The 18,321-nt window shown below is 39.2% G+C and overlaps 2 protein-coding genes across 4 annotated transcripts in view; one reads left to right on the forward strand and one right to left on the reverse strand.

Moving 5' to 3' along the window:
- Positions 1 to 18,321, reverse strand: part of selenol (selenoprotein L) — a 193,465-nt gene that overhangs the window by 101,507 nt on the left and 73,637 nt on the right. The window lies entirely within an intron of this gene.
- Positions 1 to 18,321, forward strand: part of trim67 (tripartite motif containing 67) — a 49,522-nt gene that overhangs the window by 28,252 nt on the left and 2,949 nt on the right. The window contains exons 4-10 of one of the 3 annotated variants that reach the window (XM_079639088.1): positions 2,461 to 2,571; positions 4,628 to 4,781; positions 5,656 to 5,724; positions 5,935 to 6,095; positions 7,526 to 7,664; positions 8,600 to 8,903; positions 16,628 to 16,790. In XM_079639088.1, the coding sequence (XP_079495214.1) occupies positions 2,461 to 2,571; positions 4,628 to 4,781; positions 5,656 to 5,724; positions 5,935 to 6,095; positions 7,526 to 7,664; positions 8,600 to 8,903; positions 16,628 to 16,790 (1,101 nt within the window). The remainder of the gene's footprint in view (positions 1 to 2,460; positions 2,572 to 4,627; positions 4,782 to 5,655; positions 5,725 to 5,934; positions 6,096 to 7,525; positions 7,665 to 8,599; positions 8,904 to 16,627; positions 16,791 to 18,321) is intronic. The other 2 variants (XM_079639090.1, XM_079639089.1) reach the window with 2 other exon arrangements.

Consider the following 18,321-nt stretch of genomic DNA (forward strand, 5'->3'; position numbering starts at 1 on the left):
AGTTTAGTCTAAGATTTTCATATTAACATGTGTAAGGTTTTTCTTGTGTCTGTATTATCATGCATTATATAATGTTTATTTTAGTGCAATGCCTTGCTCCATTAAAAGTGCATTATTATACAATTATTTTCTGTTGAAATGATTTCCTGTAATAATCTCTTGTCACTCATTCCTATTCTAAACACCTTTTGACAAGGGTCCACAAACCTATCTTTTTTTGTGGTTGTAGTAGTAATTTTAGCATCATCTTAAAATCATTCAAAAGTTCAACTTACTTTAAATTTTGCAGCAGCATGTTTATTTCCTTAATCAGTCACATGATAATATAGCCTATGCTTCACCGCACAGATGGGATAAAGGGAGAGAGTTTCTGTAATACATTGTAAGTGTCGTAACCATACGGAAAGCAGATTGAGTTTTTGTCTGTGTGACTCCATATGGACAGAATAAAGTGAGATTTATTTAATCTATGTAAGGAATGAAACTTTACTCAGTGTATGATAAAAAAAATGCACATATCTGAATGCTCTTAAATGATTTGTTTTTCAATCATTCATTAATTTGTTTAGTTTAGTGTATTTTTTTGGGAAGTTGCAAGCATGTTTCTGGTGCCATTTCCATCAGCTCTAGTTGTATCGAGGACCATATCATCCGCAATCCAGTCTTTAAGTAGTGATACTATTGGCCACAAATGATCATAGAGATACAGTAGATGTTTTTAGTTCCTGCATCTGCATGTTCTTGTGTTTACAGTGACAGGAGACGTCATTTTCTACTCTAATTCTTTTCTTCCACGCCAGTAGTCTGACAAGCGAGCTTTACGCATGCCCTCTTTCACCACAATGAACAGAGGATGACGGGCGGTGGGGGGTGGAAAGGAAACCCGCACAAGTTATTTGTGGCTGTTACAGTATGTTACAGAGTTAATCCATACATTGCTCTATAGATTACAGAGATGCAAGATTACAGTGTGCTTTAAGAGCACTGAAATGAACTCTGGTTAGACTGGAAAGCAGAAGAATTTAGGTTACCCTGATACATCTATCGCTCTTTTCACATTAAACATCAGTTCATTTGATACAGATTAGAGACAGAAGGCTTACTCTGTGATTTTAATCACAGAGGCTGGCAGACAAAAAAAAAAAAACGGAAATTAAAAATAAAGGGCATCATTCATATTTCCATATTCACGACCTCACATTAATGTCTTTAAGTATGTATTTTTAACGTATTAATGTAATTAATTTAGTAATTTATACCTTAAATGGTTAATGCTGGTTATGTCAGTTATAATTATACTGCCATTCGTCTCATTCTAGAGAACGCTTGACAAGTGAATCATTAAATAATTACCGGTATGCATTATTATTAATGTAATATTAATAAAGAGTGATTTAAAGAGTGATTTGATCAGATTATCTGCATAATTAGATATGGATGGATAAGTTCATGTTTGATAAATTAAATCAAACATTCAGTTATTTGTATTTCAAAAACAAATATTAATAGAATACATGCAGTATTTTTTCATCATAGCTTATTATTTCAGTATTTAAAACGAATTAACATTTAATACTACACTAAAACAGACGACTATATTTACACGCATGACCTTGTAGGGTCACTTAAAAATGTAACTTCTGTCATCATTTACCCCCATGTCGTTCCAAACCTGAATTACTTTATGTATTCTATGGACCATACACATATATATTTTGAGATTTTAAGATTTTCATATTAACATGTGTAAGGTTCTTGTGTCTATATTAAAATGCACTATATAATGTTTATTTTAGTGTAATGCCTTGCTCCATTAAAAGTGCATTATTATAAAATAATTTTCTGTTGAAATGATTTCCTGTGATAATCTATAGTGTAACTTGTATTGAACCCGTCACATTCCATTAATTGGCCGAGACTGAAGATCTTTGACAACCATACAAATCTTGGACCAGTTGCGTAAACATAGCCTCTTAAGACTATGTATTAAGAACTAGTCTGTCCAACTAGCAATTAGTCAATGCTAATCAGTCTTTGTTTTCAGATTCAAATTGACCAATAGACCAATCTACCTTTTTGTGTAACTGACTGATGAAGGTCGTGAGACCGAAACGTTGCTAATTATTCATTTGCAAGTACTAATATTGCACAGGAGTTCCTTGTTTTTTTGTGTAACTGACTTTAAAAAAATTCTGACCAGTATGTAATATTTTATGACTAACTTGTCTAGTTTTAGCAGTTTATGCAACCAGCCATTGGTCTTGAAATTCTCTGACAGTAGATGTACTGTATGTGAGTTTGTGTGATGGAGATATTGGTTATATGACTCCATATCTCTTTGTAGCATCTATCTGATGTGACATTCACCACTATGAGCTTGTCTTTGCTTGAGTGTCTCTAATGCTGCTGCTCAGACTGTATGTGTGTGATGAGAATTTAACCATGGCCTTTCTGTTTCAGACTGTAAAGGATCAGATAACTCACTGCACCATGAAGCTCCGGCAGACCACGGGAATGATGGAATTCTGTCTGGAGGTTATTAAAGAGAATGATCCCAGTGGATTCCTACAGGTACAGAAAAACCTGAAACACAAAGTCAAAGGTCAAAGATTTAAAATAATAATAATGATGATGATGATGAACTAACATACAGTAGGTGTGTTACTGGCATGTCGATGTTCTCACAACCTTGCATTGTTAGAATTCATAAAAAAAAATCCTGCCAACTGGCGATTGACACCGTTTAATATACTTGCCGCCAACACCTATTTTTAGTCGCATTTGGCGCTTGCCAAATGTTAATTTTTGGCCCTGGTTACAATGATAGTAAGCTTAATCGCATACATTTAATTGAAGTATTGTTTACATGAGGTAAAGTAGAATCGGAATATTGCATAAATCTCATTCTAATCGCATTATAAGGGTTCATGTAAAATCATCATTGCGACAGTAGTACTGGTATCATACCTAATTTCTGTTTATGCTAATTCAATTTTTTTTTATGAAACTCAGTTCAATGTTGGCTAAGACATCCAACAATTCAGATTTTTTTCCTCAGAACTGTGAGTTATAAACTAAAAAGAAAAATGGGGTTGCAAGACATAATCTCGCAATTGTAAAAAAAAAAGTCAGAATTGTGAGATAAAAAGTCGCAATTTTTTTATTCCATAGCAGAAGCAAGCTTTCATAGGTATCCGATGGTGTCCTCTGAAAGCGTTTGCCTGCTGTTTAGACTGGCCCTCAGCAATTAAACTCTTTCAATAATTGATATTTTATTGCAGCGAGTGTATAATCGAGAGAGAAGACTGCTCCAGAGGAGCAACGCTGCCTCTTTATTGAATTTTTTATGAAGTATCAATTGTTATGTTTGTTTGAGTGCCTTCACAGAGCATGTAATGTGAGTTAGAGATGCCTGTCCAGCAGATATTTCTGATAAAGAGAGATACAGTTAGCAGACAATACTGTATATTGGTTTGTCTTGATCCCCAAAATGCAAAGAAGAGTGAATCCCTGAAACTTGATATACAAGTGATATGTATATCAATTGATATACACTTGATATGAATTTGACAAACCCCAAAGACAAACCCCAAAATGTTATATATTATTTAATACAAAATATATTATTGTCAGGCAAGGCAAGGCAAGTTTATTTATATAGCACATTTCATACACAATGGTAATTCAAAGTCTATTACAATAATCCACCCTGCTGGTGATGAAAGCTTGCACAATAATAATAATAATAAATAATAATTCATTACATTTATATAGCGCTTTTCTCAGCACTCAAAGCGCTTTACATAGAAGGGGGAATCTCCTCAACCACCACCAATGTGCAGAATCCACCTGGATGATGCGACGGCAGCCATATTGCGCCAGAACGCCCACCACACACCAGCTTACTGGTGGAGAGGAGACACAGTGATGAAGCCAATTAGTGTATATATGGGGATGACTAGGAGGCCCTGATGGACAGAGGCCACTGGGCAAATTTGGCCAGGGTGCTGGGGTTACACCCCTACTCTTTCGAAAGACATCCTGGGATTTTTTGTGACCACAGAGAGTCAGGACCTCGGTTTAACGTCTCACCCGAAGGACGGTGCTCTTTGACAGTATAGTGTGTCACTGCACTAGGGCGTTAGGACCCACACAGACCACAGGGTGAGCACCCCCTGCTGGCCTCACTAACACCTCTTCCAGCAGCAACCTGGTTTTCTCAGAAGGCTCAACCCTGCTTAGCTTCAGTGGGCAGTTCAGTTTTGTCTTTGTTTAACTGAAGAAAGTTTTGGCACATCCAACTGTTTACTTCATCAATGCATTGGAACAGGGAGTCAATGAGGCTGTAATCGTTAGGCGATAGGGCTAAGTAGAAATAAGGGGGTTGGATATTTACTATCGGGCCTGATGTTCTTCTGAGCAGATTCAGTCACTCTTAACACACCTCAACCCACAGAAAAATCTGATCAAATAAGCCGTAGAACCATCAAGATAATCGGGACTTTACCTAGGATTATCGGAAGGGGAGAATTGGGCCCAAAATCGGCCCGATTATTTTGTAGTGTGTGGGTGTCTTAAGACATCACAGTTGATCATTATCTTTTCTCTTCTCGTTCTCTTCTTTCAGATCTCAGATGCTTTGATAAAGCGTGTTCAGGGCTCTCAGGACCAGTGGGTAAAAGGTGCATTGGAACCAAAGGTCTGCCCAGAATTTGCCTTGACCGTCAACACAGACCCTCTGATGCAGTCAATTCTCCAGCTGGACTTCACCCAGAATAAAGGTAACGTGACACGACATATAACTAATGAGATTTAACGTTCGCTGATTGTGGTCACCAGTGTTTAGGAAATACCATTACAAGCACGTTACATGATAAGTTTATGTTTTGGAAGTAATGATTTTGAGATTTGGCATGTTCTTGCATTAAAACGGATAGATGCAACAGTGTAATTTAACAGAAGGTCCTTATACAATACCATTCAAAAGTTTGGGTTTGGAAAGTTTGTTTTGAAATCAATTCATTAAACTTTTTCCATCATGATTCCTATTTCAATTTTTTTTTATTTTTTTTTATTTTTATTTCTACCTCATCAAATAATTGGAAAAAAAATGCATCAAATATTAAGGAGCACAACTGTTTTCAACATTGATTCAACATTGCATTGTTATTGCATATCTCACGGTGATGGCCGTTCTGCTTCTGATTAAAAAAATAAATAAGATATTGTTTCTTCAGTAGGGATGGTTCAGAAATATTTGATGAAATGTATGTAGATTTCAATAAAAAAATTAATCCTGCAACATAATTTGTGCAATTATCACAAAGTACTTTTATGAGTTGTTTAAAAAATATCATTCCCTGGCACTGGTGGTCACTTTTGTAAGGCTAATAATATATTGTTTTATATATTTGTTGCAATGAGATTCTTGTTTTCCATTTAGAATTTGATTCTAGGATCCAAGGACTAGCAAACAAACTCTTAAAAATTGGCAATGATACCAATATATCATGGTCTCGAAGAATAGTTGGGCTGCTCTTTACACAAATCCAAACATGAATTGCATCATTCCCAGTTTCAGAGGCAAATGATCCCCCCAGTTTTACCTCTAGATTCATACATGCAACACCTGCTTTGTCCGATATCATCTTTCAGATGGTCAGGAGGCTGCATCATTGAAACAAATGCATGCAGGTGACCAGAAAGAGGAGGAGAACACAGGAGGTATTTCAGAGTTGCTACAAATGTTCCCCTATAATACTCAACCCCACCCCAAACCACAGCCCCTTGTCCTCCGTATGTTTTTTAGAGGCACCAGTGACTTTCAGGAAGTTCTTACTCCCATGCATGTCACTCCACATTTACCCGTTTAAACTTTGATGCCTCGGTGTATGATATTCGATGCTTAAATGTGTGCTTTGTACTCTGTTTTAGCAGAGACCCCCACAGTGCCTCCCGCACCACTGTTGCAGTTGGAGAAATGCTGCATGCGGAACAACAGTGCCACTCTGGCCTGGAGGATAACTACAGTCCAAGCCCTGCCTGTAGAGGGTTACGTGCTGGAGCTGGATGACGGGAATGGCGGACCTTACCGGGTACCGAGTCAACATTTTATTTTCACACTGAGATCATTCAACAGTCAGGAAAACAAATCGATCTCTTGGTTATTTTGTACTCTGAATGCTAAATGAATAGGTACCAAGCCTAGATGGTAGTAAGTCCATCCAGCATTTAATGTCTTGAAGACAGGCAAACAGAGTAGACAAGGACAGGTGTTATTTTTAAGGGGAAGATAAAGCTGAGTGTCATCGGCATATAAATGATACGATAAGTTGTGTTTCTGAATAATATAACCAAGTGGAAACATATATAAAGCAAAAAGAAGAGGACCTAAAATAGAGCCCTGTGGAACACCAAATGAGATTTGAGTATGAGATGAGAAACTTTTCCCCAGGTTAACAGAAAAAGTTATATCCTTGAGGTAAGATGCAAACCACTCCAGCACAGATCCCTGAAACCCAGCTACATGATCAAGTCTTTGTAAAAGGATGTCATAATCTACTGTGTCAAATGCTGCACTTAAGTCAAGCAGGACTAAAATACAAAAAGAACCAGAATCAAGAGAAAGTAAAATATCACTGGTAACCTTCAATAAAGCAGATTCGGTGCTATGAAGTTCTCTAAAACCAGACAGGATTGTGTCAAAAATATTAAAACCATTCAGGACGTTGCCTTCCCTGGCCTCAAGAGGCACACTAACAACTGATGCTAGCAGCTATGGTCTTTAATGTCTTTGCTGGTTGAAGCTGCGAGTATGACCAGATATATTGGTGCTGTGACCTGGATGGGAGTGAGGTTTAGGGAGTTGAATATAACGTATGTCAGTTAGTAAGAGCTGTGCAGATAAACCTCACACCAGCAACCTCATGCTAGTAGCTGTGGTCTTCAACTTCCTTGTTAGCTGCCCACCTCCCATTCTGGTTGATGCTGGTTTGAAACACGTTCAGAATGATGCGAGTACGTCCAATTACATTTGTTCCTGCTAATCAGAGGTATGACCTCAAAGCTAACAGACATGGACTAGAAGCCACAAATGCTAATTGCAAATATTAAAACGCATAATCATTGTGCATTTAGAACAGGGTGTCCATTCCTGCTACTGGAAGTGCAAATTAATGAAAATGAGGAAACGAATTGGTCAAGAGTGGTGCAATGTAACTAAAACGTGGAAACAAATTAAGTTGTGTGAACGAATTTATCATCCATCCATCCATTCATCCTCTTTTCCTATGTAGGATTGAATGATGCCTTTTTGTTTTCTAGGTTTTTTTATTCTTCAATGCTTGCAAAATCAAACATTATCTTCTTCTCTTTGAAACATCTACAGCTTATTTTATAATTCATGATAAACATGCAGCATCGTCTTGTACCTTATCTTAAGCAAGATCATGTTTCTCCAGATGCTATCCATTTTTAACTTTACTTCCTGTCTGCCTTTTTTATTCGTTTCCTGTCCATGTTCCAGGAGGTATACGTGGGTAAAGAGACAGTCTGTACAGTGGATGGCCTTCATTTCAACAGTTCGTACAACGCTCGAGTCAAAGCGTACAACACTGCTGGAGTGGGAGCGTACAGCAAGGTTGTTGTTCTGAAGACGTCCGATGGTGGGTGTTTTAGTCGTCTACTTCACACATCTTCTTTCATTCACCTTTAGTGTCTTTGAGAGTTCATAAAACTTATTTTCTATTTATGATACATAGATAAAAAATTTTTTCCAAAGCTTCCACATTATATATTCCGTTTCTTAGTGGATCCCTGCTGTGGTTGTTTCTCTTTAATGAGTGTCTTTGGGAAACTCCTTTCATCACTCTTTAGCTACTCTACAGAGATCAAACATCTAACTGTAGACATAGAGACTTGTAACTTTAACTTCTGGTACACAGAGACTCCAACTGGTTTTTGAGTTCATTTCGGTCTTTGAATTAATTTGACTGAGCAGTGTTTTAAAAAGTGCTGATATTTATATCAATGGCATTGGGACTTTTCAGTGTTTGTATCAGTCCACTTCTGCAGGTTACAATGTTGAACCAGTAGTGTGACTGTCTTTATGAGGGAATGAGTGAATCATTCACGCAACTGATTTTGTTAAAAAATAAGTCGAATTCAGACAAAACCCCAGTTATAGTAATTTTGGCAGGACCTGGATGTGAACATGAGTAGGTGTTTGCATGTCTACATAAATCAATGGTCCCAGAGGAGCTGTTTAATTAACACTGAACATGTAAGGATTTGATGCTAGATTTGCCTTACAGGCACTCGGCTGCCGAAACACATCTAAGAGAGCTTACCAACTTTCATATTTTATCCCTTTAACTCTTTTAATAATTTATGTGTCACTGAAGGAGTGAATATGTGTAGATACTGTAGATGCGTGTATGATCAGCAAATTATGATGACTGTACTTACACTCTTTTAAATCCTGCTGATTTTGATAGATTTTTTTATTGGTTAACCTCTTATTATCTGCGAAATATGCATTTTTTTTAACCACACTGAATTACTTTGTCTGTTATATTTTGGTTTTATCTTTCCTCTGCAGTGGCATGGTTCTCCTTTGACCCTACGTCAGCTCACAGAGACATTGTCCTGTCCAACGAAAACCAGACTGTGACTTGTAACAGTTACGATGATCGCGTGGTGCTCGGGACAGCTGCCTTCTCCAAGGGTGTGCATTATTGGGAACTTAGTGTGGATCGCTATGACAACCACCCCGACCCCGCATTCGGTGTAGCTCGGATTAATACGATGAAGGACATGATGCTAGGGAAGGACGATAAGGCCTGGGCCATGTATGTGGACAACAATCGCTCCTGGTTCATGCACAACAACTCCCACACCAACAGGTACGCACCTTAATTTGCTAGTTTTGTGATTTTCATGGTTGCGTCTTGAAAACTTGTACCTCCAAATGTCATGCATTCTAGTATTCAGAAACATAACATGGAAGTGGTATAAACAACACAAAATAAATATAGTGTGAACAATAAACACAAATAACTACATCTGAATTAATAATTATGATAAATATCCTTTTCCATCACTTATTTAATTAAGGTATCACAACTAATTGTGAAAGTTTATTTAAGGGATCCTATTGTGCATTTTTACATTTTCAACTTTCTGTAGTGGGTAATGTTGCTGTTTGAGCAAAGCACAAAGATACTCCGAAGAGAGTTATTCTCTGTATCAGTGTCACTGTTTCTGAACTCCGTTAAACGCCTACATTGTAGTCTTGAGTTTTCTTCCAGGAATTAACACGTCATTATTCCTCATTTAAATAAGGCATATGCAACAAAAGTGGCGAGGCCAGGGGTGCATTTCCTGAAAGCATTGTTAGCCAACTATGGTCGCAAGTTCCGTCGTTATCAGCATAGTTCAACAAGTCGGTGTTTCCCGAAACGACAGCTCTCGACCTGTGGTTAGAAGCAGAGTTTCTTGTTTGCATGACATGTGGACTCAATAAATCCTTATCTTGAGCAAAATAAGCAAGCTGACATTCAGTACAATCTGTATCTTTTATTTAGAATACCGGTACATACAAATGTCATTTACGTCTTTTAGTTTGTCAAGAGATTTAAAGCACCGTTTTTGAAGACTGCGGACGTGCTCTACTACGTAAGAACGAGCCTATGATTGAATCTGGAAATAAAGCAAAATAACTGAGAAAAATTAGAAATAGTCCTCAGATGCCATGTTCGTAATTAATAGCAAAACATCTAGTATTATTTCGATATCAAACAGATTCATTAAAGTTATTACTCCACCACATGCGTGACATCATAACCAATGTAGTTGAATGATCAATTTGCGACAATATGGTTTCGGGAAACAGTCGTGTCTAGCTAGTTGATTTCTTCAACGATACATCGTACTATGGTAGTAAAGTAGCGAGTCACGTCATTGTACGGGAAAAGCACCACTGTCACGACACGCATACAAAAAGGTGCAGACAAGGCGAGCCGCTTGGGCGGGGCCGGCAGGGCGAGCAGCTTGGGCGGGGCCGGCAGGGCGAGCAACTCGGACGGGGCCGGCAGAGCAGGATGCCTGGGCGGCGCGTCAGGGATGGCAGTCACCTCCGGGATGTTCTCTGAGTTAGGAGCCACCGGACAAGTCGTTGAGGAGACCTTTCTCCTCCTCCTCCGTCTCCGGACCACCAGAACTGGGACCACCGGATTCGGGACCACCGGAACTGAGACCACCGGACTCGGGACCACCGGAACTGGGATCACCGGACTCGGAACCACCGGAACAGGGACCACCGGACTCGGGACCACCGGAACCACCAGATTCGGGACCATCGGACTCGGGATCACCGGAACTGGGATCACTGGACTCGGAACCACCGGAACAGGGACCACCGGACTCGGGACCACCGTGCTCGGGGCGGCGTCAGCATGGCGAGGCTCTGGTACATCCCACTGGCTCCGATGTATTAGGTAACTGGTAAAACCCCCCAAAAAAACCCCAGGATTTCCAGCCCTTCCATCTCCCATCGAGGCAAAGGATCATCCAGGCAGCTGTTAAAAAGATCCTTGAGGGTAGCCTCAGTATAACCCATGCCTCTCGAGAGCGTCCAAAATGCCTGAGACAGGCAACCCACTGTCTGGCCCTTCTGACGTAGGGCTGTTAAATTACTAAATCGTCCCCTCCTCTCCTTCTCAGTGGTTGGGGGACGGATACGAAAACCTGTACTGCTGGATCTATACATATTTGCTGGAATCCTTCTGTCACGACACGCATACAAAAAGGTGATAGTCCAAATGCAGTTTTATTGGGTAATCCGTAATCATAAATCCAGGAACAGGCAAAAGGTCAAGGTCCATGTAAGCAGTCCAAAACAAGAAATAAACACTAAACTAAACCAAACCAAACCAAACCACACCAAACCACACCAAACCAAGACAGACTCTGGGAAGCGGGTGACAACATACAAGGATTTCAGAACAAGTGATTAAACAGACAGGGTATAAATAGACAGACACTAACAAGGTGAGTGGGAACAGCTGAGTGTGATAATGAATAATGAGTCTGACAAGGGTGATGGGGATTGTAGTCCAATAGTGACTGACACCTGTGGGGGAAAAGGACCTCTAGTGGCTACCCAGGGGACATCACCTAGACATTGTGACAACCACTGGTTGACTTGCGTTAGTAGTGTGTTGAAACTCGCGGTTATGGTAAAGGGTGTGACATTTCCGAAACACGCTTGAAGTGGTTGACCAATCACAACACACTGGTCCACTCGACCAATCAAAGCATATTGTGCTTTTCAGAAGTAGGGGCTTCATAGAGATGGGAACTAAACAGAGAGTTACTGACAGACTGGGAAAAGAGGAGCTGCAACAATGTAAAATATGTGAAAAAGAATGTTTCCAAGCTTAAAAACCTATGCTAGTAGACCCCAAAAACAAAATCAAGACTTTGAAAAGGGCATAATATGGCCTCAACACCATTCACTAAAGACTTGCTTTTTCACTCACTGATCTCTATATATAGGTTGCAGATATATTATATAATAATATTAGTAGTATTATTATAGGTCAGTGTTTCATATCAACAAGTCTCTTCCAATGCCACAACTCAGCAACTCTTCACATCTTGTGGAGCATTATAACCATTGTTTCAGTATAAGGGTTTAACCAGAACATAAAGCTTAATTGAAACATGTGGTGCATGTAAACGTGGTGTATGTCACACTTATGCTGATGCAGTGCCCTCAGGTGAGTATCAAGCACGGACTGACTATAACACTTGAATACTAATGCAACCATTTAAAATTCTGTTTCGGTTTCTGGATACTGAGGTGACTGAGAGGACACGCTAACAGTACTGCTAACCTTAAACGCAATCTCTGAAATCTGTGCCTTTTGTATGTTAACCCACTTAATGTAGCCCGAAGCCAAACTTGTTCTACTTCTTTGTCAGTCTTGGATCCATGCATCTCCTTTCATATTATCCATTTTTAATAATTAGGGGCCAAGCACTGAAGGTGCGGGCACCTATTGTATCTGTTCCCGTTCTTATTCTTCTTTTTCTTTTTTTTCTTTTTCTTTTTCTTCCGACTGGGCGTCTATGGCAGCCTATAGAACCGTTTGCGGGAAACTTATGAAAATTGGCACAGTGATAGAGGACAGCCTGAACTATCACCATAGCAAATTTGGAGTCTCCGACTCATTCCCTCTAGCGCCACCAGCTGTCCAAAGTTTCACTCATGTTTATGCTAATAACTTTTGAACCACAAGGGCTAGAAACAAAATTCTTTTTTCCTCTGATTCCTGAGCTCATGACGATTCGACTGCACCCTATGACGTCATTTTCCGTCATAATAGTTTTCCCGCCATTTTGAATTTTCCAAAAAACCTACTTTTTCGAACTCCTCCTAGGCCGTTGATCCGAATTTCACGAAAAATGAACCAGATCATCTCCAGACCTTGACGACCAAAAGTTATGGAATTCAAGTTTATTCGAATTACCGTTCTCGAATACCGCGCAAATAAATTTTACGTAGCGCTTGCGAAAACAGACGTAAGGCCGTATCTCCACAACGCTTTGTTGGATTCAGACCAAATTTGGTACATGTCATCACAAGCATGACCTGAGGCTACATGCTGCGTTTCGGCGCAGCGCCACCTACTGGTCCGGAGATATGAAGAATTTATGTTTTTGCTTATAACTTCTGAACGGTTTGTCCAAAAATCACAAAAGTGGTCTCGTTAGATTCAGGGCGTCGTGTTGAGTTGACTGATATCCAATTTTCCCATATCGGCCATTTTGGCTGTCGGCCATTTTGAATTATGTGCTAAAATGCTGTATTTTATGAACGCATGAACGTATCGTTACGAAACTCAGTATGGGTCATCAGTACAACGCCCTAAAGGTACTCAAAAATTTATGAGACAGCGCCACCTTTTGGTCAAAAGTTATAATGAAATTTCCAAAAATGCTAATAACTTTTGAATATATTTGCCTATAGTAATGACACTGGTCTCAATAGATTCCTTGGGTTATGCTGAAAACATAGATACCAATTTTGCCATAGTCAGCCAAACTTCCTGTCCGCCATCTTTATTTTTTTTTAAAACCTACTTTTTCGAACTCCTCCTAGACGGAACGTCCGATTTTCACCAAAATCGGATCGTGTCATCTCCAGACCGTGCCGAGTAAAAGTTATGGATTTCGTGTCGATAGACAAAACCGTTTTCGTATACCGCAGTGGCAAAGTTGAGGCATGATGCCAAAATGACTATTCAGGCTTTATATCTGCAATGCCTTGACATATTGACACCAAACTTTGTATGTGTCATTGTCACTTCACTCTGACCACATCACATCAGTTTCGTAACTGCGCCACCTATTGGTCGAAAGTGATAATCATATTTTTAGTTATTGTATGTGATTTTTCAACCATTTTGCCAAAATTCATCTTCAAATGTCTTTAATTGCTCCTTGCTGCAGTGGGTCTCACACTCCCAGCCACTTTGGCATGTCTTGTCGTCTTGCTTGCGCTTGGCCCCGGTGATTGCTGCTTGCAGCTATATTATTGTATATATTTCCCTATGCACATTTTTATTTTATTCTTTTGTCCCTCCATCACCCAGGGACTCATAAAGAGGTAAAGCATTCAAGTGAAAGTAGTTTATAGTCCCTCCAGTACAACTAGTAATAGTTGTAGTTCTCTTATCAGCTCTGTGATGGTTGTTAGATGAGAGAATGTTCCAGAAACACAGTGTTCCTGTTTGTAGTAATAAGCATTTTTGGTTTGATCCGCACTAAATACAGGTGGAAGCCGGGACGAAAATCCGATCACTGGCCCTGTTTCCACCTGGCATTTAGATGCGTTTTCAAGAATCCGATCACAATTGGCCAACCGAGAATATTACCTTTCCACCTGGTATTAACATGCGTTTCAAATGCATCTCCTGTGACCGATTGTGTTCGTATTTCATTGAGACATTACCTTTTGTTTGGCAACAGTTTACAGCTCTTTCACAGGAGCGCAGCACACACACATTATTGAATGAAACCCATGTTAAGGCGCGTTCACAGCAAGGATGGCAGATATAGAGTGGTGCAGGTATGACATCACTTTGTAGGCCAAAAATTAGAAGCAAGTTAGCATTTTAAAACTTCCTGTTCCATCGTTTTCTGGGAAAACATTTATTTAGATAAAAACTGAAAGTGTTGTCGGAAGCTTAGTGGGAGTTACGTTTTAATTCGTGGGACCGTGTTGTAGTTTGTTTATAGCCAACCTTTAGCTTTTTACTTCTGACGACTGCATAGGCTTCAAAAATTCATAAAAGTTTTGTTCATCTGTGATAATTATCTTGATGGACAAAATGTATCATGAACGTTTTTGTCGAGGAAACCAGTGTGATGCGAACTGCTGGTTGGCCTACAAAGTGATGTCATACCTGCACCACTCTATAACGTCAACTATGAAGTTTTAATAATTGTTTTAATTATTAAGAATAGAGAATTCCAGACTACAGCTATAACAAGAGGTGAGGTACAGTAAGATATGATTAGAATCACTTTCAGAACAATATTTTTTTTCAGCTGATGAGCAATAAAAACATTGACAGACAATCAGAATCCACCCGACTTTAAAGAGTTCGAGCATTTAAAGCAGTAGACGTCAAAACTGCAGTGTCTGTTCATAACAGAACATTATTGCTGGTGTGGACACTAATATAGTTATTGTTACTGTTATTTTTTATAGTTATCCTCCTTGGTGTGAATGGGCCTTTGTGTGATTCGCAACCGAGTGGGAAAGTAAGCGAATGAAAAGGATAAGGAGGGCAGATGCAAATTTTTACCATAATCCATTTTGCTTTTTCTTACAATGCGTCTCAGAGCAAACACATTATAGATATTCGGGATGCATTCAGGACAGATAGTATTTCTAATAAAAATGTGTTTTTGACTATCTCTTAATGTGGTTTCAGTAATCTGATCACAAAATGTTTAGAACCTGTTTCCACCTATATTTAGTGCTGACCACTTGTAACTGGACCATGAAAAACACTTAATACAAGGTGGAATCAGGTCCACTGAAACCTCATACATTGGGTGTTAAAAATGCATGCGACAACATCGCATTTGTAGTGTAAATGCTCAATCGTCCCAGACTGCAGTGAAGCACCGCCAAATCATTTAACACACAAACGTTATTATGGGATGTGTTGTGAGGGAGCAAACCAAAGCAGGTGATTGAAACTTCTCTGCGTTATAACAAGAACACACATATTACCGTCATTATCGTTGATTCCTGCCTTATCCTTTTTGTTTACATAATTTCCTACTCACTTGTTAGACGCTTAACATGGGTTCTTTCATTCAGGAGTGTTTGTGTTCCACACTTGCCACTCACAAGAAAGTTATGCAGTTTATGACGAAATAAGAGGGGAGTGTCTTGAAGAACTCCGAACACAAGACGTCACAGGAGATGCATTTGAAATCCATGTTAGAAAAATTCTGTCATAATTTACTCTACATTATGTTTCATAACCCTTAAGTTTTCCAATCATCTTCGAAACACAAATGAAGATATTTTTTATATTAATTTTTGTACATCCAACATTTTGTACATCCACACAACCCAAAATTTCAAGCTTCAAAAAGGTCATAAAGACATCGTAAATATGAAATGAGCAGTTCAATCCAAGCGATCAAAATTTATCATATGATGAACAGATTTAATTTAGACTTTTATTCACAATGCACATAAAAATGGTGAAAAGAAGTTCAACTGTGCCTGCTTGTCACGTGAGAACCAATCTCATTGGTTCTTGCGCATCAAGCATGCTTGAGCTTCCGTTCACCATATTTGATATACATACAGTATATATATATATATATATATATATATATATATATATATATATATATATATATATATATATATATAACATATAGAACTTCCTCAACATGTTTCTTCTTTAAAAACTTTTGAACCACTGGTTTCACCACTCTTTAAATATAAGTAGGTGATATCACACTTGCAGTCATCCTGCAATATTAATATTAGCTCTGCTGTGATTCGGAAGTTACATTCAGACTGGAGTGGAGCCACAGCAGTTTCCCCTCCCTGGGTTTATGTGCTCTGCTCCAGCTCCACTACCAATTTTCCTTTGCCTTTTGATCTGGGATCAAAAGAAAACTCAAAAGGCTCTGACTTTTTCAAAACCCTGCTCCTTGTTCCAAGGAAAATTACACAATTCTGCTCCCCACTTTGTATCGCACACATACTCTGCTTCAGAACAACACAAACCGAGACAAGCAGAGTGATGCCAACGGTGAGACATCCCAGTGCTGTTCTATTGAACATCAGAACTGCAATCAGATTAGAAGAAGTTGCATAATATTGTATAGAACAAAAGTAAGTTGTTGAAATAAAGTGGAAACTAGATCACATGCAATTAGTATCATGCCAGTTTTGGTGCAAATATTTTATGATTTTTTTTTTTTCTCTATGATACAGCTGTGTTTAGATTTGAATACTTTTGCGATATATTGTGTCACTGATTACCTTCTTTTGTCTCCTTCCTCTTCTGCCTGATTCTTGCAGGGCTGAGGGTGGCATCTCAAAGGGTTCGACTGTGGGAATCCTGTTAGATCTTACAAAACATACACTGACCTTCTTCATCAATAAACAGCAGCACGGACCAATGGCGTTCGAGAACCTGGAGGGTGTGTTCATGCCCGCCGTTAGCCTCAACCGCAACGTCCAGGTGAGCAGCAGATTCACACTGACCTTTAACCTTTAACCCACTCAGTGATTGGTAGCACTGGAAATCGAGAACTGTTTCTTATTCTTCATCATTCTCATGCTGTTTAGGTTTTTTGACCAAACTCTTTTTGACTGGATTATTTTGGTTTGTTTTGTTGTAATAAAAGGTAATTTAAGGGTGTTTTCACACTTGCCATGTTTGGTTCGATTAAAACGAACCCTGGTGCGATTGCTCTGTTAGTGCGGTTCACTTAAATAAGTGTGAACACCATCTGAACCCTGGTGAGCACAAAACAAGCAGACTGAGATGCTGAAAAGATGAAAACGCATCACGGACCAAAGACATCATGTAAACAAACCAAAAACGGGACATGAGGGGCTTTTGCACCGAAGGAACCTTTTCATAGTTCCTAGAACTATTGGCAGAAGTTCCCGGTTTTTGGCGTGTTCGCACCGCAGGAAGTAGGAACAAATTTAGTTCTAGGAACTCCTTTTGGGGGAACTAATTTACCTCCTACTTCAGAGTAGAGTCTAACCCAGCACTATAGGAACTATCCTTGACGTTAGTGTACGCTGATTGGCCGAACGCACACGAAACACCAGCACCCGCCATCTGTGTAAACACACAGATTATAGCCTATATATTTACTCCAGAAACTAACTCTATTAACCTGGAAAACAGTGATAGATGGGCCTCTTAAACTTTACGCCGAGGAGAAAATCCAACACAACTTTGAGGAGACCAAGAGAAACATGATTATGTATTTCTGCTCAGCTAGCAACACTGGATATCAACCACACGGTATACGCTAATACCTTTTCATACTGTCTTCTTTATATGCATAACAGTTAATCTGTAATATCTAATAACATATTAGACGGGACTGTTAGACAGATCGTAAACTAATGAACACGGAGAATGCGTGCAGTGTGAGCTCAGGCTCAGGCGTTCTCAGCGCCGTCAAGATAAAAGTCACAACAATAAGCGCGGCATACGTCACTTCAGAGTTCCTACTGCAACCAGGAAAATGTTCCTAGGGGAACCATCCTGCTTGCTCGTTCCTAGAACTACCTGGTGCGAAAGCCTTCTGATGCTTTTTAACTCCTTTACACATGTTATAAGCTCTTCGGTAGTTCTCAGCTGGTCAAAATACCATTATATGTAGCTACGCACATACAATGAGTGTATTAGCCCAGCACACAGCATTGTTTTGGATGTTCGGTAAGTTACGTTGCGAAATATGCGTAATAAAAGCCGACCAATCAGGTTGTGAACATATCCCTATGCTATCTCATATCCCTACCTAGGTTCAGTGTTAAAATGGCAATGTCCATGTGAACTCTAAGCGGACCAGGACTAAATATATATATATATTTTGGTCTGGACTAAACAAATCAAGTGAACCAAACTGCAAGTGTAAACACACCCTAAATAATTCCTCAAAAGTACTAAGAATTGTTAATGGATGGAATGGATAGAATATTTTAAGGTGAATCATAAATCAGAATCATTCCTCATGATTCCCATTCCT

This window comes from Phoxinus phoxinus (assembly GCF_949152265.1).
Source record: "Phoxinus phoxinus genome assembly, chromosome: 16".
NCBI lineage: Eukaryota > Metazoa > Chordata > Actinopteri > Cypriniformes > Leuciscidae > Phoxinus > Phoxinus phoxinus.